The sequence below is a fragment of the Panthera onca genome, chromosome F2 (genome assembly GCF_046562875.1).
Source record: "Panthera onca isolate mPanOnc1 chromosome F2, mPanOnc1 haplotype 2, whole genome shotgun sequence".
Lineage (NCBI taxonomy): Eukaryota > Metazoa > Chordata > Mammalia > Carnivora > Felidae > Panthera > Panthera onca.
Window position 1 is genome coordinate 41,354,537 of NC_138356.1, and position 23,985 is coordinate 41,378,521.

At 38.0% G+C, this 23,985-nt stretch overlaps 1 protein-coding gene across 2 annotated transcripts in view; it reads right to left on the minus strand.

Annotated features, from left to right (window-relative positions):
- RAD54B (RAD54 homolog B) overlaps nt 1-23,985 on the minus strand; it is a 95,121-nt gene that overhangs the window by 68,767 nt on the left and 2,369 nt on the right. Inside the window, exon 3 of one of the 2 annotated variants that reach the window (XM_060610918.2) lies at nt 8,729-8,897. In XM_060610918.2, coding sequence (XP_060466901.1) covers nt 8,729-8,897 — 169 coding nt within the window. Of the gene's footprint in view, nt 1-8,728; nt 8,898-23,985 lie in introns of those variants that run through there. The other variant, XM_060610917.2, reaches the window with a different exon arrangement.

The following is a 23,985-nucleotide window of genomic DNA, read 5'->3' on the forward strand; positions in this document are numbered from 1 at the left end:
GCCCTGCATCAGGCTCTGCACTGACAGCATGGAGCCTGCTTGGGATTTTCTCTCTCTCTCTCTCTCTCTCTGCCCCTCTCCCACTCATTCTCTCTCACTCAAAACAAATAACCTTAAAAAAATTTTAGTAAAATCTTTAAAAAATGTATTTTTTGAACTAAAGGAGCCTCTGTCCCAGAAGCTGGTTGGCAGAAACTTAGCCTTCAGTTAAATTTTATATACTAAAAATGTTGCTAAACTACTCATATTTACTTTAGCCATTTTTTCAACTAATCACTTATCAGTATAGTTAACATTATGGATATTGGAGGTATCTAACATCCATTCCATTCCTCCTCCATTGTGCAGCAGCCAGGAAATTAGGATGAGATAGCTCTCACTCCCAAGGACAGAAATGAAGAATGTGTATCTGACTGGTACATTGATGATTCTCAGAAACCAGTAAATCTTCCTTACAGCGGTAATATAGGTCTAAAGTTAGGAATCCCTCTGGTCACAATAAAGTGGCACAATATCAGCATGAAGTTAAGAAAAGTTATTTAATGATTATGAGTAGGGCACATCTGCCTGCCAACAGATAGATGAGAAAAAAAGAAGTATATGGCCCCAATGATTGCTGAAATCTATTACTTAACATGAGGGGAACCAGTTTAACAATGAAGCCAATCCTGTGGATGACAGATGAGAAAAAGAGAAAGAACTGGGCTCATGATGACATCCTTTAAACTGTTAGACCAGTCAACCGTGAAGCCTAGAATTTCTAGCTACACATGCCAATAAAATTCAATTATATAAGCCAGTATTTTTATTAATACATAAACTAAAAGCATATCAACTGGTATCTAAAGAACTGTGTTATCTTTCTTTCCATTGTGCTTATCCCATTTGCCTATTTTATCTTGCTTAAGTCACCACTTCACATTTTGTTTTTAAATGAGCCTTCAAAGAAGAGCCAACATATGAACACACACAATTCATTCCCCCAAAACTAGACACTGAACACCATTATTTCAATTATTCTACATCAGTCCTCCAAAAGCATAAAGCATATTCCCAGTTTAAAGCTCTGTTCAAACAGGAATACTTCCATTTTGCACCCAATCCAAGTAACTGAGGAAATTTAGACCAAGCTTAACATGCTTAATATGCTAGACAATGAAGAAACTTTCCAAAAGAGCTTAGTAAATACATCCCACAAAGTTTATACACCAGTAATTTTTAGCCCTGGGAGGAGGGATAGTAAGAGTTGTAAGACTCTCAGAGAAACTGAGTAAAGCTCCTTAGAAAAACACGTCTCCTTGTTCTAACTGCCTCTATTTATCTAGTTGGTGAGGAAAGGATTCCTGTTCTAGGGTTATAGGGATGGCCAAACACTTAACACCTGACACTGAACAGGTACAAAAAACAGTAGTCACATATACTCACAGTGTCGGGGAGGAAGACTGCCATATTCATGTAGGGTCACAAAGGGGTTGCCCTCCAGAACACAGTGAACTACTAGGGGTGTGGGAGGCAGGCTTTGCAGTACCAAGAGGGTGAGGTGTCCCCCAGCTCCTACAGGCTTATTTAAATAATTCTGCAGCCAGGAGGGAAATGAAAGCTGCTATTCACAGATAAGCAGAAACTGTACCTGATCTATCTAATAAGGAGGGATGTTTAGCAAGGGGATCTTATCCTCAGGAGCAAAGTAGGGAACATTCTCAAGACATAACATTAAAAAGTTTAACTTAAAAGGCACAACAAAATAATATTTTTTAACAATTAGATTATCAAATACCAAAAAGTATAAGTATATACTCATATACACATTAAGCATCACAATAAATGATACAAACATTACTCATTGCTGGTAGAAGGATAAACTTCTAACCTCTGCAGAGGGTAAATGACTATTATCCATCAAAATGTTAATGCACATACCTTGAAACCAGCACCCTACTCCAAGGTATTTATCCTATGGATAAATGGATATTTATGGACATATCCTCACATATGTATGTAATATATAGACATTAGTTGTAGCTTTGCTTGTAACAACAAAAGACCTCAAATAACATAAATATCCTTTAATAAAGCACTAGTTAAGTATATTTGGCATACCCATACAATGAAATATTGGTAACTTTTAGGGGCGCTTGGGTGGCTCAGGTCATGATCTCATGTTTGGGGGGTTCAGGCCCGACATCATGCTCTGTGCTGACAGCGCAGAGCCTGGAGCTTGCTTTGGATTCTGCATCTCCCTCTCTCTGCCCCTCTCCCACTGGCTCTCTCTCTCTGCCCCTCTCCCACTGGCTCTCTCTCTCAAAAATAAATAAGCATTAAAAAAAAAATTTTTTAAAGCATAAGGTAGAGGGGCGCCTGGGTGGCACAGTCGGTTAGGCGTCCGACTTCAGCCAGGTCACGATCTCGCAGTCCGTGAGTTCGAGCCCCGCGTCAGGCTCTGGGCTGATGGCTCGGAGCCTGGAGCCTGTTTCCGATTCTGTGTCTCCCTCTCTCTCTGTCCCTCCCCCGTTCATGCTCTGTCTCTCTCTGTCCCAAAAATAAATAAAAAACGTTGAAAAAAAAAAATAAAAAAAAAAAAAAAGCATAAGGTAGAGGAATTGTAGGAGAGGGGAAAATGGGTGGTGGGCATTGAGGAGGACACTTGTTGGGATGAGCACTGGTTGTTGTATGTAAGCAATGAATCAAGGGAATCTGCCCCCAAAACCAAGAGCACACTATACACAGTATGTTAACCAACTTGACAATAAATTATATTTGAAAAATAAAAATAAATAAAAAATAAAATAAACAGCATAAGGTAGTTCTAAATGTACTGACAAAAAGATTTCTAAGATATACTGTTACAGTAAAAATGCAATGTATAGAACATTGCAGCAGGTGAACAATCATTTGTATGGGGAGAATATATACACACAAATATGATTCAAAATGTAGGGGCGCCTGGGTGGCTCAGTCGGTTAAGCGTCCGACTTTGGCTCAGGTCATGATCTCGCGGTCCGTGGGTTTGAGCCCCGCGTCGGGCTCTGTGCTGACAGCTCAGAGCCTGGAGCCTGTTTCAGATTCTGTATCTCCCTCTCTCTGACCCTCCCCCATTCATGCTCTGTCTCTCTCTGTCTCAAAAATAAATAAAGGTTAAAAAAAAAATTTTTTTTCAAAATGTATAGAATATCTCCAAAAAGATACCCTAAAATTGAAAACTAATTTGCCTCTAGAGAACTAGATGGCTACGGATCAGGGAAGGGAGTTTTTTTTATTATATTCTTCACGCCTTCTAAATTCCTTACCATGTGATGCATTACTTGTTGTTTTAAGTCATGAAGAACTACATTTTATAATTCTATTCATATGAAATATCCAAAACAGGCAAATCCATAGAGACAGGAAGCAGACTGGTGGTTGCCAGGGGCTATGTAGAAGTGGGGAGTGGAGAACTGATTGCTTAATTGGTCTGGGTTTTCTTTTAGCATCATGAAACTGGAATTAGATAGTGGTGACTGTTGCAAAACATTGTAAATATGCTAAATGCCACTCAGTTGTACACTTTAAATAGTTAAAATGGTGAATTCTATGTTATGCATATTTTATTACAATAAAAAATTAAACATTTATAAACTAAATATAAAACCAATAAAATTAAAAATCACAATAATTTAATATGATAGTGATACCTTACTGAAATTAAACCGTTATTCATGACATAAATATAATACCAACAGATTTGGCACAGGTTATTTTCAACAAGTTTTCTTTTCAACAAGATATATAATGGGTCAATTGTTAGACCATCTTAAGTGAATATATAAAAACTGCATTTGGTAGGAGTAGACCACTAACACATTCTGTTCAGCCCTCTTCTCATTTGAAGACATGAAAACTTATAATAATTATATAAGGTGGCCATCTAAAAGATCCAGCATATGTTTACATGCATTTATTCACATCAGTTAAAAGAAAATACAAAATTCTAAGCTTCTCTAAGAATTTATAAACACCTGAGAATACACCCAACCATCTCCAGGGACTTCAAACCCAATTGAAAAATACTTATCTAATATCTACACCGAGAAAGATTTTATCACTCCCTTTTTATATCCTTAATCTTCCCCTCTTCACTACCTCATTCCTGACAGCCTATACCATACTACTTTTAAACAAGATTGGCTCAGTCAGTAGAGAGTGCAACTTTTTTTTTTAAGTTTATTTATTCTGAGAGAGACAGAGACAGCGTGAGCAGGGAAGGGTTAGAGAGAGAGGGAGAGAGAGGGGGAGAGAGGGGGAGAGAGGGGGAGAGAGGGGGAGAGAGGGGGAGAGAGGGGGAGAGAGGGGGAGAGAGGGGGAGAGAGGGGGAGAGAGGGGGAGAGAGGGGGAGAGAGGGGGAGAGAGGGGGAGAGAGGGGGAGAGAGGGGGAGAGAGAGAGGGAGAGAGAGGGAGAGAGACAAGCCCAAGCAGGCTCCACACTGTCAGTGCAGAGCCCAACACGGGGTTGGAACTAAAAAAAAACATGAGATCATGAACTGAGCCAAAACCAAGAGTCGGACACTCAACCAACTGAGCCACCCAGGGGACCCAAGCGTGCAACTTTGGATCTCGGGGTTGTGGATTCAAGCCCCATGCTGGATGTAGAGATTACTTAAAACATAGAATCTCAAAAACAACAACAACAAAAAACAACAACTACCACCTCCTGGTACCCTGCTCTCTCTCAGGATACTATTCCTTCCCTTCACAACCAAATTTATTTTTACATACTTCATTTACTTATATTAACTTCATTTGCCTGTTTCCACTCATTAGTTCCCTACTACAATATGACTTTTGTTCCACTTTTTGGAACTGTTCTCTCAAATATCACCAAACCCTGAAAACTATAATGTTCCAGTAGCTTCTTCTTGACTACTGGACTTCTCTGAAGCATTTCAAAGCCAAAAGACTTACCCAAAGGACTTAATTACAAGTTTTCTAAGATCCTTTCATTCAGTCATAAATTATTTTTGAATTCATACTATTTGATTTAAAACCTGAACAACAGGGGTGCAACAGGGGTGCCTGGGTAACAGAGTCAGTTGGGCATCCGACTCTTGATCTCGGCTTAGGTCATGATCTCACAGGTTTGTGAATTCAAGCCCCACATCAAGTTGTGCACTGATGGCGTGAAGCCTGCTTGGGATTCTCTCTCTCCCCTTTGCTCCTCCCCCGCTTGTGCTCATTCTCTCTCAAAGTAAATAAATAAACTTAAAAATTTTTGTTTTAAAACCTGAAGAGAAAGTTCTTGCCTTAGGTGAAACAGGGTCAGGTAAATACATACAACACAAGATAGTGTGGTTGAACAGTTTGAGGGAGAACTAAGTCTCACCTTATAGTTCATCAGAATGAGAAGGAATCAGAAAAAATGAAACAATTTCTCTGTTTCTGAAGAAAGTAAATACAGTTCTGAATATCAGGAGGTCTAGAACTTCCTATATTAATTTTCAAAGACTGCCACAACAAAGTACCAAAAACCAGGTGGCTTAAGCAACAGAATTTATTCTCTCAAAATCTGGAGACCAGATATTCAAAATTAAGGTGTCAGCAAAGCCTTTTGCTCTCTGAAGATTTTAGGGGAGGATCCTTCCTTGCCACTTTCTAGAAAGCTTCTGGTGGTTGCCAACAATCCTTGGTGCTCCTTGGCTTGCAGCTACTCCAATCTCCGCCTTCATCATCATGTGGTCTTTCTCTCTGTGTTTCTGGGTCTCTCTCTCCTCACAAGGACACCAGCTTTGTGATTTAGGGCCTAACACAGTATGACCTCATCTTAAGTTGATTACAACTGCAAAGACCCTATTTCCAAATAAGGTCACATTCGCGGGTACCATAGGTTACGACTTAAAGACATCTTTTTAGGGGACACAATTCAACCCATTATATATTTCCCCTCTTCCAGGCTTTAATTTTCTCAAGACTAGGCAAACAGCAGAGGCTGTAGACAAAAATAATAAATGAATGAATGAATGAACGAATGAATAAAATAATTTTTTTAAGACAGAGTGGGCCCTTCTAGCACATCTCCAAATAAGGCACATACCCTGAGCCATAGGTGAAGTCATTAGTGGTAGATCTACATCTTCTTTCTCACATAGGGACTATTATCTGCAAAGGAACAGGGTTTATAAAGAGACCTGAAGTGCTCAGTGAAGTTCAATGGAGTGAAAATATACTCATCAGGGAACTTTCAGTTGAGAAAGAAACCAAACTTAAATCAGCTTATGCAAAAATGATATTAATGATGAAGTATATATTAAATATTATGAATTACTACTAAGAAATTTTAAGAAATATAAGCTGAAGTATTTAGAGATGATGTGGCATGACATCTGCAACTTATTTTCAAATGATCCAGAAAAAAAAGGGACATATAAGGGAGGGAGAAGCAAAAGATTAACAAATGCAGAATTTAGGATAATAATTATTCTTTCAACTTCTCTACATATAGGAAATTTTTCAAAATAAAAAGTGATAGGGGAAAATGACGACATATTTTAACTGGGACAAACAGATTTGGACCGTACTTCAAGATGGATTATGTGTAGGATTAAAAAGATGTGAAAAGGTGAATGTATACTACATGGATCTCTCATCTCCATACTTCTCCTCACACAACATCCTTCTCTAGTAATTCACCACAGAAAGCAAGATGTTTCTCACAATGCTCTTTTCCCCAATTAGCCTCTCTCTGAATGAGAGGCAGGAGGGTGTCAGGAGGTTGGCAAAGGTTCCCCAGTCCAGTGAATGTACCAAATCAGAGAAGGGATTAAGGGATTAAGGGTTGAGTAAATTAACTCCCTCTTCAATTTATCTTAACTCTTAACTCCCTCCTAATATTTAGCAGGTTAGAGAGTGAGAAACTATAGAACAAAAATAAAGCAGCAAATCAGTAACACAGAACATATTACAGAGTCTAAATATCACTCTCTGGTGAAGATTAGCTACCGTAATAGAAAAGAAAAAGGCATACATGGATCATTATCTGCCACCAGCTTGACAGTAGAGAAGAAAACCTGGGAAAACAGGATATCCACTTAACAAAGATGGAAGGAAAATAAGAGGAAGGGAGAAAAGGAAAAAAGAAGGAGAGACTAAATCAGTGAGACAGCGCAGCAGCTAAAGTGCCATAGCCAGAGCTGTCTCTAGGGATTTCAGATCCCTAGATCCAGCTCCAAAAGCCCTTTTCAACTTTGTCTTGACTCCAGTAACAACTTTTGAAAAGTTACAAGGAGCACATAAATGAAACTGAAGATCCTAGCCAGCTAGTAAAACACAGGATTCCTTTCTCCCACAAGAAGAAACTAACCCATTCAGAGGTAAAATGTACTAATCATCACAAAGCTCAAGAAGTTCCTTCAAAAAGGGTTAAGTGCTTAAGGAATCTTATTGATTAGCACTGGTATCTTGAGAATGACAATTACTCTTCTATAGACCAGCAGATGGGGCTCTCTCCCTGAATCTGTTTATTCAAGCAAAAAATGAATAAAAGGTCATTTGGAAAAATGTAGTCTTAATGTTGTCTTTCACAAGGTCAAATAAACACTAGTAAACAACTCTATTCTTTTAATTACTTGTAGAATATTAATCTCTGACAGGTACAAAAAGAAACATAATCATTATTTTAACCCAATTCAACAATGCAGGGAGGGAGCATCTGTTAAATCCTTGGTTCTCCTTCAATTACATACCCTCATAATACAAATCTGATTTGGAGGTACTCTATGGACTATTATGAATTAACAATTTTATTCATTTCAAGTTCACCTCTCCAACTTAGCACTGTTAACATGGTTTTAAAATTTTTTTTAATTTTTTTTTAAAGTAGGCTCCATGCTCAACATGGGGCTTGAACTCATGACCCTGAGATAAAGAGTTGTATACTCTACCTACTGAACTAGCCACGTGCCCCAACATGGTTTTTAAAAAAATTTTTAATCAAACCTTTAAACAGAATTTATTGGGGCGCCTGGGTGGCTCAGTCGGTTAGGCGGCCGACTTCAGCTCAGGTCATGATCTTGCAGTCCGTGAGTTCTAGCCTCGCGTCGGGCTCTGTGCTGACAGCTCAGAGCCTGGAGCCTGCTTCATATTCTGTGTCTCCCTCTCTCTGACCCTCCCCTATTCATGCTCTGTCTCTCCCTGTCTCAAAAATAAATAAACGTTAAAAAAAAATTTTTAAATAAACAGAATTTATTTTGGTACTTGAGGAAAAGACCATGTTTGACCAACAAGTTTACAATTAACAGTCTTAGATACCTACTATAAAGTACAAGATTTGAATTACATGGTTATCAATCCAATAATTAAAGAAATTATGACAACATAGGGCGCCTGGGTAGCTCAGTTAAGCATCTGACTCTTGGATTTGGCTTAGGTTGTGATCTCATGGTTCATGGGTTCAAGCCTCACGTCGGGCTTTTCACTGACAGTGTGGAGCCTGCTTAGGATTCTCACTCTCCCTCTCTCTCTCTGCCCTTCTCCTGCACATGCTCTCTCTCAAAATAAATAAAAATTAAAAAAATAAAATAAATAAAAAGAAAGAAAGACTGAAAAAAGAAATTATGGCAACAAAAAAATGAATTGCCAAGAACCTAGGGGTATTTCAACACTTTTCAAATAGAACATTCAATTTTGAAAATAGTCAACTTAAATAATACTGTACTACAACTGGTCAAGTGTAAACCTAATCAATAAAAAGCAGTCTTACCTGTATGAGGTGGATCTAATGTTGCCATTACAGATACTTCAAGACAGTGTTTTCCATTGTAATTATGCCCATGATTAATTTCTCTAGCACTTCCGTCAGTAGGCAGATTTAAACTGCATATTTGGGTATTATTTTGTAACTGAAGAAAGGTATTCTTATTTGCAGCAACCTAAAAGAAGGAAATATGTATTTTATGCAGAAATTAAATCTAATTTTCCATATTTTTATATAATAAATTCCTAATTTAAAATATGAACTACCAACTTCTCTATATCTTAAAAGGAAATAGGCATTTTAAAATAAATTAAAAATCCAATTTTACTGTCTACTAAACTATTAAACTTTTAATTATGTTATAAAAGCTAAAGACATAATAAAATGAAAATTATGCTTATAATTATAGTGTAAACAATGTATCAGAAGAGTTTTTAAACATGTCATAACAAGCCATTCTCAGAATCAACTGTGTTTTTTTCTTGCCAAATTTCTCAATATTAAAATCAATATTTAAATATTCTCCATTTTTATGTGGGATAATGGTACTGTCACTGTGTTGGTTACAGAGACAAATACTGAACTGTTTACAAATGAAAAGATATTCCTGGGATTTGCATCAAAATAATGAGTAGATTGCACCAAAAATAATAAGACACCTAGGAATAAACCTAACCAAAGGTAAAAGGTAAGAGGTAAAAGACCTATACTCTGAAAATTATGAACACTGATGAAAGAAACTGAAGATAACACAAAGAAATGGAAAGACATTCCATGCTCATGGATTAGAAGAACAAATATTGTTCAAATGTCTATACTACCCAAAGCAATCCACACATTTAAGGCAATCTCAATCAAAATACCACCAGAGGAGCCTGGATGGCTCAGTAAGTTAAGTGGCTGATTTCCACTTAGGTCATGATCTCACAGTTCATGAATTCAAGCCCCACATGGGGCTCTGTGCTGACAGTGTGGGGCCTACTTAGGACTGTCTCTCTCTCCCTCTCTCTCTGCCCCTCTCACACACAAACATGCCTCTCTCTCTCTCTCAAAATTTTTGTTTTAAAAAAACAAAATTACCACCAGCATTTTTCACATTACTAGAACAAACAATCCTAAAATTTATATGGACTCCAAATAGACAAAGCAACCCTGAAAAATCAGAGCTGGAGGGATCACAATTCCAGACCTCAAGTTATATTACAAAACTGTAGTAATGAAAAGAATATAGTACTGCCATAAAAATAGACACATAGTTCATAGAACAGAATACAAAACCCAGAAACAAACTCACAATTATATGGTCAATTAATCTTCGACAAAGCAGGAAAGAATATCCAATGGAAAAAAGGCAGTCTCTTCAGCAAATGGTGCTGGGAAAACTGGACAGCTCCATGCAAAACAATGAAACTGGACCACCTTCTTACACCATACACAAAAATAAATTCAAAATGGATTAAAGACCTAAATGTGAGACCTAAAACCATAAAAATGCTAGAAGAGAGAGCACAGACGGTAATTTCTCTGACACTGGCTGTAGCAACTTTTTTCTAGATAGGTCCCCTAGGGCAAGGGAGACAAAAGCAAAAATAAACTACTGGGACTACATCAAAGTAAAAAGCTTCTTACACAGCAAAGGAAACAATCAACAAAACTAAAGGGTAACCTACAGAATACGAGAAGATATTTGCAAATGCTATATCAAATAAACGGTTAGTATCTAAAATATATTTTAAAAAAACTTATACAATACACCCAAAACAAATAATCCAATCAAAAATGGACAGAAGACATGAATAAAAACTTCTGCAAAGACATACAAATAGCCAACATACACATGAAAAGATGCTCAACATCACTCATCATCAGGGAAACGCAAATCAAAACTACAATAAGGCATCACCTCACACCTGTCACAATGGCTACACAATCAACAACACAGGAAACAAGAGATGCTGGTGAGGATATAGAGAAACAGGAACCCTCATGTATTATTGGTGGAATGCAAACTGCTGCAGCAACTGTGGCAAACAGTATGGAAGTTCCTCAGAAAGTCAAAAATAGAACTATCCTATGATCCAGTAATTACACTACTAGGAATTTACCCAAAGAATACAAAAACACTAATTCAGCCAGGTGTGGTGGCATGCACCTGTAGTCTCAGCTACTCAGGCTGAAACAGGAGGATTGCTTGAGCCCAGGAATTCTGGGCTGTGGCGCGCTATTCCAACTGGGTGTCTGCACTAAGTTTGGCATCAATATGGTGGCCTCCTGGGAGCGGGGGACCACTAGGTTGCCTAAGGAGGGGGTGAACCAGCCCAGGATGCAAAAACACTAATTCAAAGTATTATGCATCCCTACATTTACAGCAGCATTATTTACAATGGCCAAGATATGGAAGCATCCCAAGTGTCCATCAAATGATGAATGGATAAAGAAAATGTGGTGTGTACACGCACATACACACACACAAACACACACACACACACACACACACACACACACACACACAGAGGAATATTATTCAGCCTTAAAAAAAAAGAATGAAATCTTGCCATTTGCAACAACATGGATGGCGATAAAGAGTATAATGCTAAGTGAAATAAGTCAGAGAAAGACAAATACCACATGATTTCACTCATATGTGGAACTTAAGAAACAAAACAAATGATGCACCAAAAACCATAAAATACCTAGGAATAAACCTAAACAAAGAGGTAAAAAATCTAAAGTTCATGAAAAAAACTGAAGATGACACAAAAAAATGGAAAAACATCCCATGCTCATGTATTGAAGAACAAATATTGTTAAAATGTCGACACTACCCAAAGCAATCTACATAGTCAATGCAATCCCTATCAAAAATAACATCAGCATTCTTCACAGAGCTAGAATAAACAACCTTAAAATTCATATGGAACCTGAAAAGACACGAAGAGCCAAAGCTATCCTGAAAAAGGAAACCACAGCTGAAGGCATCACAATCCCAGACTTCAAACTGTATTACAAAGCTGTAATCATCAAGACGGTATGGTACTAACACACAAACAGACACATAAATCAATGGAGAACCCAAAATAGAGAACCCAGAAATGGACCCACAAACATATGGCCAACTAATCTTTGACAAAGCAGGAAAGAATATCCAATGGAATAAAGACCATCTCTTCAGCAACTGGTGCTGGGAAAATGGACAGTGACATGCAGAAAAATGAACCTGGACCATTTTCCTACACCATGCACAAAAATAATCTCGAAACGGATGAAAGACCTAAATGTAAGACAGGAAGCCATCAAAATCCTAGAGGAGAAAACAGGCAAAAACCTCTTTGACCTTGACAGCAGCAACATCTTACTTGACATGCCTCCAGAGGCAAGGGAAACCAAAGCAAAAATGAACTATTGGGACGACATCAAGATAAAGCTTCAGGGCACCTGGCTAGCTTAGCTGGATAAGCGTCTGACTTTGGCTCAGGTCATGATCTCACGGTTTGTGAGGTCAAGCCCATGTCAGGCTCTGTGCTGACAGCTGAGAGGTTGGAGCCTGCTTCCGATTCTGTGTCTCCCTCTCTCTCTGTTCCTCCCCTGCTTGCACTCTGTCTCTCTCTCTCTCAAAAGTAAAAAATAAAGATTAAAAAAAAAAAGATAAAAAGCTTCTGCACAGTGAAGGAAATAATCAGCAAAACTAAAAGGTAACCAATGGAATGGGAGAAGATATCTGCAAATGAAGTATCAGATAAAGGATTAGTATCCAAAATCTATAAAGAACTTATGAAACTCAACACCCAAAACAGAAATAATCCAGTGAAGAAATGGGCAAAAACAGGTCTTCTCCAAAGAAGACATTCAAATGACTAACAGACACATGAAATACTGCTCAACATCACTCATCATCAGGGAAATACAAATCAAAATCACAATGAGAGATCACCTCACACCTGTCAGAATGGCTAACATTAGCAACTCAGGCAACAACAGATGTTGGCGAGGATGCAGAGAAAGAGGAACCCTTTTGCACTGCTGGTGGGAATGCAAACTGGTGCGGCCACTCTGGAAAACAGTATGGAGGTTCCTCAAAAAATTAAAAATAGAACTACCCTATGACCCAGCAACTGCACTACTAGGTATTTATCCAAGGGATACAGGTATGCTGTTTCAAAGGGACACATGCACCCCAATGTTTATAGCAGCACTACCTACGACAGCCAAAGTATAGAAAGAGCCCAAATATCCATTGACTGATGAATGGTTAAAGATGTGGTACATATATACAATGGAATATTACTCAGCGATCAAAAAGAATGAAATCTTGCCATTTGCAAATGAAACTAGAGTGTATTATGCTAAGCGAAACAAGTCAGTCACAGAAAGATAAGTATCATATGACTTCACTCATGTGTGGAATTTAAGATACAAAACAGATTAACATAAAGGAAGGGAAACAAAAATAATACAAAAACAGGGAGGGAGACAAACCATGAGAACAAACTGAGGGCTGTTGGAGGGGTTTGGGTGGTGGGATGGGCTAAATGGGCAAGGGGCATTAAGGAGGGCACTTGTTGGGATGAGCACTGGGCGTTATACGTTAAGCGATGAATCACTAAATTCTATTCCTGAAACCATTATTACACTACATGTTAACTAACTTGGATGTAAATTAAGAATGCTAATGATGATAATAAGAAACGCGCAAAGGGGAATTAAAAAAGAACAAGAGACAAACCAAGAAACAGACTCTTAACTATAGAGAACAAACTTATGGTTATCAGAGCAGAGGTGGGGGTGGTGAGGATGGGTGAAATAGGTAATAGGGATTAAGGGGTGCACGTGTCATGACAAGCATTGGGTGATTAAAATAAAAACTTAAGGGGCACCTGGCAGGCAACTCTTAATCTCAGGGTTGTAAATTCAAGCAGCATATTGAGTGTAGAGATTACTTAAAAATAAAATATGTAAAAATAAAAACTTTACAAAATTAATGAGTAAAGAGGAACTAGGGAGGGAACTGAAGAGGTAAAAATGAAACAAGACTGGCCATGAACTGATGATCATTGAAGCTAAATAATGGGTGCATAAAGGTTATATATATTTTTTCTCTATTTCTGTACATGTATTAGTTTTCTATTGCTGCTATAACAAATGAACACAAATTTAGTGGCTTAAAAACAATGCAAATCTATCATTTTGCAATTCTGTATGTTAGAACTCTGACTTGAATCTCACCAGGCTAACATCAAGGTGATCAGCAAGGATGCACCCCTTTCTTGAAGTTCTAGAATACATTTCCTTGTCTTTGCAAACTTTTTTTTAAATTTATTTTTTAATTTACATCCAAGTTAGTTTGCATATAGTGCAACAATGATTTCAGGAGAAGATTACTTAATGTCCCTTATCCATTTAGCCCATCCCCCCTCCCACAACCCCTCTAGCAACCCTCTGATTGTTCTCCATATTTAAGAGTCTCTTATGTTTTGTCCCCCTCTCTCTGTTTATATATGTTACTTTTGCTTCCCTTCCCTTATGTTCATCTGTTTTGTATCTTTAAGTCCTCATATGAGTGAAGTCATATGATATTTGTCTTTCTCCAACTAATTTCACTTAGCATAATAGCCTCTTGTTCCATCCACATAGTGGCAAATGGCAAGATTTCATTTTTGATTGACTAGTAATACTCCATTGTATATATATACCACATCTTTTTATCCATTCATCCATCATTGGGCATTTGGGCTCTTTCCATACTTTGGATGTTGTTGATAGTGCTGCTATAAACATTGGGGTGCATGCGTCCCTTCGAAACAGCATACCTGTATCCCTTGGATAAATACCTAGTAGTGCAGTTGCTGGGTCATAGGGCAATTCTATTTTTAATTTTTTGAGGAACCTCCATACTGTTTTCCAGAGTGGCCGCACCAGTTTGCATTCCCACCAGCAGTGCAAAAGGGTTCCTCTTTCTCTGCATCCTCGCCAACATCTGTTGTTGCCTGAGTTGTTAATGTTAGCCATTCTGACAGGTGTGAGGTGATATCTCATTGTGGTTTTGATTTGTATTTATTTCCCTGATGATGAGTGATGTTGAGCAGTTTTTCATGTGTCAGTTGGCCATCTGGATGCCTTCTTTGGAGAAGTGTCTACTCATGTCTTTTGCCCGTTTCTTCACTAGATTATTTGTTTTTTGGGTGTTGAGTTTTATAAGTTCTTTATAGATTTTGGATACTAACCCTTTATCTGATCTTTATCTGATACTTCATTTGCAGATATCTTCTCCTATTCCGTTGGTTGCCTTTTAGTTTTGGTGATTACTTTCTTCATTGTGCAGAAGCTTTTTATCTTGATGAGGTCCCAATAGTTCATTTTTTGCTTTGGTCTTCCTTGCCTCTGGAGGCATGTCAAGTAAGAAGTTGCTGCTGCCGAGGTCAAAGAGGTTTTTGCCTGTTTTCTCCTCTAGGATTTTGATGGCTTCCTATCTTACATTTAGGTCTTTCATCCATTTTGAGTTTATCTTTGTGAATGGTGTAAGAAAGTGGTCCAGGTTCATTTTTCTGCATGTTGCTGTCCAGTTTTCCCAGTACCATTTGCTGAAGAGACGGTCTTTATTCCATTGGATATTCTTTCCTGCTCTGTCAAAAATTAGTTGGCCATACGTTTGTGGGTCCATTTCTGGGTTCTCTATTCTGTTCCACTGATCTGAGTGTCTGTTTTCATGCCACGTCTTTGTGAACTTCTAAGTCATCCACATTCCCTGGATTCCCCTTCCTCCTTCTTCAAAGCCAGCTACTCTGTATCTCTCTGACCCTGCTTACATAACCACATTTCCTTAACACTCTCTTCTGTCTCCCTCTTCTACTTTTAAGAACCTTTGTCATTAAACTGAGCGGACCCAGATAATCCAGGATAACCTCCCCACCTCAGGGTCTTCTTTAACATTAATCACCTAGTCCAAGTTCCTTTAGCTATGTAAGGTAACATATTCACAGGTTCCAAGAATTAAAATATGGATGTTTTGGGAGGTCCATTTTTCTGCCTACCAGAGTATATGTTTGAATTTTTTTAAATATAACTCACAATAACAGACATAGTTGCCATATCTTTATAAATATTTATCAAAATAAGTTTCAGAGGCAATCAAAAAACCTATAAGATTCCAAAGTCAAAACAATGAACAGAGGCCATAAATTTATTTTTACATACTTTCAAACTTAAAGAAACATTACAAAAATACAAGGAAATCCCTGATAGCATTTACCCAGATTCGCCATTTATTTACATTTTGCTCCATTTGTTTTCCCTTCTTCCCTCTCTTTATGTGTATATGTGTGTTTATATTTGAGATAGAGCTGGAGCCACTGTGCTCCTTTACCTCTAAATATTTCCAGATGTGTTTCCAAAGAGCAAAGACATTCTCTTCCACAATCACAGTAAAATTACCAAAATCAAGATTTAACATTGCTATATTATTATCTAACCCACAGTCCACATTCAAATTCAGCCACTTATCCCAATAATGTCTTTTATAGTTTTTTCCCTGAGCCATGGCCAATATCAGATCATATATTATATTTAGCAAGCATGGTTCTGTAGTCTCTAATCTAGAATAATTCCTCAACGTTTATTTGTCTTTTGAGACTTTGACACTTTTGAAGAGTACAGGCCATTTTGTAGAATGTCCCAATATGGATTGTCTGATGTTTCTTATGATTAGCTTCAGGTTATACAATTTGGACAGAAATACCACTGTTCATCATACCAAGAGGCACATACTACTGATTTGCCCCATCACTTAAGTATATATTTGATAAAGGTGTCATTAGCCAGGTCTCCCTGAAAAGTTAGTATTTTTCCCTTTTTTATTATTTATTTTTGAAAAAAAGAACAAGCAAGCAGGGGAGGGGCAAGGAGAAAGAAGGAGAGAGAATCCCAAGCAAGATCCAGTGCCCAGGACAGAGCCCAATGTGCAGTTTGAACCCACGAACCAAGACCCGAAATCAAGAGCCAAACGCTTAACCAAGTGAGACACCCAAGTGCCCAACCTTTGTAAGTCTTAAAAGCATGTTGTGGGACACCTGGGTGGCTCAGCGGTTAAGCGTTTGGCTCTTGGACGTCAGCTCAGGTCATGATCTCAAAGTTTCGTGAGTTTGAGCCCAGCATCGGGCTCTGTGCTCACAGCACAGAACCTGCTTGGGATTCTCTCTCTCTCCCTCTCTCTCTCTGCTCTCCAACCCACGTTGTCTTTGTCTCTCTCAAAAATAAACTTAAAAAAAAAAAAGTCATCTAGGGGCACCTGGGTGGCTCAGTTAAAGTTTCTGACTTCAAAGTCAGTTAAGCATCTGACTTTGGCTCAGGTCATGATCTCACGGTTCGTGGGTTCAAGCCCTGCATCGGGCTCTGTGCTGACAGCTCAGAGCCTGGAGCCTGGTTCAGACTGTGTCTCCCTCTCTCTCTGCCCCTCCCCTACTTGCACTCTATCTCTCTCTCAAAAATAAATAAATATTTTTAAAAATCATCGTAAAAAGTATGTTGTGAGAAGATGCTTGAATCTATTCAAATATCTTATTTCCTCAAACATTCATGCACTAGTTTGGGTATCCATTGAACTTTTTTTTTATGGACAAGTAAACACAGCTGTCTAAGGCCAACAACTGCTATGGAAAGCAAGGCAGGTAAGGAGGAAAAAAAGTCATTCTAGCCAATGTCCAAATATCTAGGAGGTATTTATAGTTCTCCATGCCTCAAACTTCCTTCTAGAGTTCATACTAACCAGTCCAGTCCCTTACATTGTTGTAGAAATTACACAAATTGGGGGTGCTGGGTGGCTCAGTCAGTTAACCATCTGACTCTTGATTTCAGTTCAAGTCATGATCTCATGGTTCGTGGGATCAAGCCCCACATCAGACAGCACAGAGCTGGCTTTGCATCCTCTCTCTCTCTTTCTCTGCCCATCTCCTGCTGGTGCTCTCTTTTTCTCTCGCTCTGTCTCTCTCAAAGTAAATAAATAAACTTAAAAAAAAAAATCACACAGATTGATTCTGTTCCATGGATTAAGAACTAATGTGCAAACTCTTTGTTATAGAGTACACTAATATTAAATGTATTAATTCCCTTTAAAATCCTGTCATATTGGGGTCCCTGGGTAGTTCAGTCAGTTAAGCATCTGACTTCAGCTCAGGTCATGATCTCATGGTTTGTGAGTTTGAGCCCCACATCAGGCTCTCTGCTGTTAGCACAGAGCCTGCTTCTGATCCTCTGTCCCTCTCTCTTTCTGCCCCTCCCCCGTGAATGCACACTCTCTCTCAAAAATAAATATTAAAAAAATTTTATAAAAAATAAAATCCTGCCATATTGTAGGTGCTTAAATGTGTTCCCATGTAATAAACATGCAACTTAAAATTCTTCCTTTATCCCCACAAATCATTCTTAAGCATATATTGTTGTATGCTAATAAGCTCCTTTAATTGGAGTACTGAAGGCAGTTTTCTCTTCAGCCCTGGCTTAAGAAATGGCTAAACTTTTGTTTTAATTGAGGCTTAACTGAGATATAACATATTAGTTTCAAGTGTACAGTGGAATGCTTCAAGATTTGAATATATTTCAAATTGATCACCACAATAAACATAGTTAACATCCATCACCATACATAGTTACAAAAAATTTTTCTTGTGATGAGAATTTTTAAAGTCTACTTCTTAGGGGCGCCTGGGTGGCTCAGTTGGTTAAGCAGCCAACTTCGGCTCAAGTCATGATCTTGCAGTTCATGAATCCTAGCCCTGCATCAGGCTCCATGCTGACGGCTCAGAGTCTAGAGCCTCTTCAGATTCTGTGTCTCCCTCTCTCTGCCCCTCCCCCACTCACATTCGGTCTGTCTCTCTCTCTCAAAAATGAATAAACATTAAAAAAATTTTTTTTAAAAATAAAGTCTACTTCTTAGCAACTTATGGCATCCATTTTATTTTCTAACACTGTCACTTCTATTATGATTTAGCATTCCGCTTTAAGGAAGAGCTTACTCTTCTCCCCATTTACTTATTTACTTATCTCACTATATATTCAGACTCTATTATTTAATGAATTACTACCCACAAGCACATTTATTTTGACAATTTGTTCCAGATTTTGTATTTATCAGACCAAATAAAAACTCCCGAGGTTACCAAAACAGTACTTTTTAGTATGGAATAACTCAATCTAAGATAAATATTCTAAGAACAAAAGTTAGGAATGGAATAGACTAAGGTAAAGTTAATTGCCAAAGGTTCTCATGTTGCCTTGCTTAAAATAGCTGTATAATTTCAAAAATGCCTACTTAGGGGCGCCTGGGTGGCGCAGTCGGTTAAGCGTCCGACTTCAGCCAGGTCACGATCTCGCGGTCCGTGAGTTCGAGCCCCACGTCAGGCTCTGGGCTGATGGCTCGGAGCCTGGAGCCTGTTTCCGATTCTGTGTCTCCCTCTCTCTCTGCCCCTCCCCCGTTCATGCTCTGTCTCTCTCTGTCCCAAAAATAAATTAAAAAAAAAAAAAAAAAAAAATGCCTACTTAGAAAATGTCTAGTTTTAAAAAATAACTATTTAGTTTCCTGATATAATTCAAAGAGTAAATCGGTGGTTTTGGTCTCAAATTAGTCCTCAGAAACAACATTTAAAAAAAAAAAGGGGGGGTGCCTGGGTGGCTCAGCTGGTTAAGCATCTGACTTCAGCTCAGGTCATGATCTCGAAGTTTGTGGGTTCAGCCCCACATCGGGCTCTGTGCTGACAACTCAGAGCCTGGAGCCTGCTTTGGATTCTGAGTCTCCCTTTCTCTCTCTGCCCCTTCCCTGTATGAACTCTGTCTCTCTCTCTCTCTCTCCCTCTCAAAAATAAACAAACATTAAAAAAAAATTTTTTTTAAACAAACAAAAAAAAAAACTACATCAAAAATTAAACCTTAAGTCAAGGGTGTCAAAATGATTAATGGGTAAAGAAAGTCTTTTTAACATCCTGGAACAACAAGGTATCCACATACAAAAGAATGAATTTGCACCCCTATCTCACACCATGCACAAAAAGGAACTCAAAATGGGTCACAGACCAAAATGTAAGAACTAAAACTACAAAACTCTTAGAAGAAAATATGAGACAAGAAAAAAAAATTCTGTAACTATGTGCAGTGACAGATGATAACTAGACTTATCATGATCATTTCACAGTATATACAAATATCATTATGTTGTATACCTGGATATAATGCTGTATGTCAATCATACCTCAATAAAAAACAAATAAGTTTTTTTTTTTAGGTTCTAATTTTAAGTCATCAATACACCCAACATGGGGCTCAAACTCACAACTTCGAGATCAAGAGTCGCATGCTCTACCACCTGACCCAGCCAGGCACAACAAAAAAAAAGTTCTTTAAAAAACAAAATACAGGGGCAGCTGGGTGGCTCTGTCAGTTAAGCGCCTGACTTCGATTCAGGTCATGATCTCACTGTTCACGAGTTCAAGCCCTGCGATGGGCTCTATGATGACTGCTCAGAGCCTGAAGCCTACTTTGGATTCTGTGTCTTCCTCTCTCTCTGTCTCTCTCTGTCTCTCTCTCTCTCTCTCTCAAAAATAAACATTAAAAAACTAAAAATTAAAAAACAAAAATACAGGAGTAACTATTCATGACCTTCTTAGATATACTACCAAAATCACAAGGACTAACATCAAAAAAATTAGATAAATCTAACTTAGTCAAAATTAAAAACTTCTGTGCTACAAATGATACTATCTAAAAAGTGAAGAATAACCAACAAAATGAGAAAACGTTTGCAAATAATGTATCTGATAAGAAGCTGTAGCTAGAATATATTTTTTTTAAAAACACTCTAGTGGCACCTGGCTGGCTCTGTCAGTGAAGTGTGAGACTCATGTTCTTGGGTTGTAAGTTCAAGCCCCACATTAGGTGTAGAGATTACTTAAAAAATTAAAAATCTTAAAGAAAAAAAACTCTTACAACTCTATAATAAAAAGCAAATAATCCAGTTTTACAAGGGTCAAAGGATCTGAACAGACAGTTCTCCAAATAAAATACACAAATGGCCAATAAGCACATATAAAGATGCTCAACAACATTTAGCCACCAGTGACACACAAATCAAAACCACAAATGACATACTACTTCACCCACTAGTATGGCTACAATCAAAAAGATCTTAAGTGTTGACAGGGATGTGGAGAAACTGAAATCCTCATACACTGATGGTACAAATGAAACTACTGCAGCTACCTTGAAAAAGAGTCTGGCAGTTTATTAATGAAAGATTAAACAGAGTTATCATATGATCCAGCAATTCCAAACCTAGGAATATAACTAAGAAAAATGAAAACATATGTCTACACAAAAAGTTACACACAAATGTTCATAAGCATTATTAATAACTCATAATTTAAGGAGCACCTGGATGGCTCAGTTGGTTAAGCGTCTGACTTTGGCTCAGATCAGGATCTTGTGGCTCATGGCTTCAAGCCCCTCATTGGGCTCTGTGCTGACAGCTCAGAGCCTAGAGCCTGCTTTGGATTCTGTGTCTCCCTCTCTCTCTGACCCTCCCCCACTCACCCTGTCTCTCTCTCTCTCTCTCTCTCTCTCTCTCAACAATAAACATTAAAAAACTTACAATAACTCATAATTTGAAAAGTGGAAACGATCCAAATGCCTGTCAACTGATGAACAGATAAATAAAATGTGGTGTATTAATATTAATATTATACAGTATGGTAGGCAGAATAATGCTTCCCAAAGACATTTATACTAATCCCCAGAATCTGTGAATATGTTACAAGGCAAAAGAACTTTGCAGATGTAAAATGTGCTCAAAGTAATCTCTCCTGGAATGGAGACTGTCCTGGATTATCCAGGTGGCGCAATCTAATCAAATGATTCCAGTTTGAGAGAACCAGAGACATAACAACATGGCAACAGAAATTATCATTGCTGGCTTTGAAAATTAAAGAAGGGGGCCAGGAGCAAAAAATAAATTCAGGTGGCCTATCAAACCTAGAAAAAGCAAAGGAAATAGATTATCGCCTAAAACTTCCAGAAATTAATGCAGCCCTGCCAACACCTTGATCTTAGCCCAGTGAGATCTGTTTTGGACTTCTGACCTATAGAACTTTAATAGATTTGTGTTTCTTTAAGCCACTAAACTTGTGGTAATTTTTTATAGCAGGAATAGAAAACTAATAAATTTGGCAATAAAAAGAAATAAATTATTGATACGTACTAAAACATGGATAAGGAAACCATTACACTAACTGGAAAAAGCCAGTCACAAAAAGCAATGAGTATGATGAACGTATGATTCCATTTATATGAAATGTCCCTAATAGGCAAATCTACAGAGATGGAAAAATGATTAGTGGTTGCAAAGCACTGAAAGAGTTTGGGAAAAATGGAGAATGACTGTTAATATATATAAGTTTTCTTTCTGGAGTGATGAAAATGTTCTTTTTTTTTTCTTTTTTTCTTTTTTTTTTTTTTTTAGAGAGAAAGAGATTGCACCCGCACAGGAGAGGGAGAAAAAGAAATAATCCCAAGCAAGCTGCACATTTAGCATGGAACCTGACATGGGGCTTGATCCTATGACCCTGGGATCATGGCCTGAGCCAAAATCAAGAGTCAGATGCAACTGAGTCACCCAGGCGCCCAGTGATGAAAACGTTCTAAAATTGATTTCTGTGATCACCGTACAACTCTGTGAATATGGTAAAGACCAATGACAGGGCGTCTGGGTGGCTCAAGCAGTTGGTTAAGCAGCCAACTTCAACTCAGGTCAGGATCTCAAGGTTCATGAGTTCAAGCCCTGCATCAGGCCTGCTTTGGATTCTGTGTGTCCCTCTCTGTCCCTCCCCCTCTCATGCTCTGTCTCTCTCTCTCTCTCTCTCTCTCTCTCTCAAAAATACAAAAACAAAAAACAAAAAACAAACAAAAAAAAACAACAAAAAAAAGATCCACGAATTGTAGTAGTGGGACTGTGTGGAATGTGAATTGTATCTAATTAAAGCTGCTTTTAAAAAAAGAAAGAAAGAAAGAAAAAAAGAAAGGAACCTTATTAAAAAAACAGAAACCTATGTTTTCTTCTGACATTGTGGCCAGAAAGAAATGTAGGCTAAAACAAACACATGCAGACCAAAAAACAAGTTAAAAACTAGCAGAGTTTTTGGAGCACCTGGGTGGCTCAGTCAGTTAAGCATCTGACTCTTGGTTTAGGCTCAGGTCATGATCTCATTGAGCCCCACATCGGGCTCTGCCCTGAACCTGCTTGAGATTCTCTCTGCTTCTCTTTCTGCCCCTCCCACCTCAAAATAAACTTTAAAAAATATTAGACCTTTTTAACCACAAAAAGACACAAAATAAATTAGAACAACCTATTAAAAACCAGGCAAAGGGGGTGCCTGGGTGGCTCAGTCAGTTAAGCAGCCAACTTAAGCTCAGGTCATGATCTCACAGTGAGTTCAAGCCCCGTATCAGGCTCACTGCTGTCAGTGTAGAGTGCATTTTGGATCCTCTGTCCCCATCTCTCTCTGCCCCTCCCCGTTTGTTCTTGTGGGCTCTAATAAATTAAAACTTAAAAAAAAAAAAAAAAAAACAGGCAAAGAACTTGAATAGGTATTTCTCCAAATCAGATCTACAAAGAGCCAATTAACATATGAAAAGATGCTCAGCACCACTTTTCATAAGAGAAATGCAAATCAAGACCACAATGAAATACCACTCTTACTACCAATCACCTACTAGGATGGCTATAATCAAATAAATAAATAAATAAATAAATAAATAAATAAAATAACAAGTGTTGCTGAAGAAGTGGAGAAAAGGAAACCCTCACACAGTGCTGATGAAAACGTAAAACGGTGCAGCAGTTGTGGAAAACAGTTTGGTAATTTCTCAAAAAATTAAACACAGAGTTACCTCATTACCCAGCAATTCCACTCCTAGAAAAATGAACACAGGGATTCAAATAGAAACTTGTATGCCAATGTTCATAGCAGCATTATTCACAACAGCCAAAAAGTGAAAACACAAGTATCCACCAATAAATGAATGGATAAATAAAATGTGGTATATACATACAACTAAATATTGTTCAACCTTATAAAGTTATGAAGTTTTGACACATGCTACAACACGGATGAACCTTGAAACATGCTAACTGAAATAAGACAGAAATAAAGGGTAAATATCGTATTATTCCACTTCTATAAGGTAACTAGAAGTCAAATTTATGAAGAGAGAAAGTACAATAAATAGTG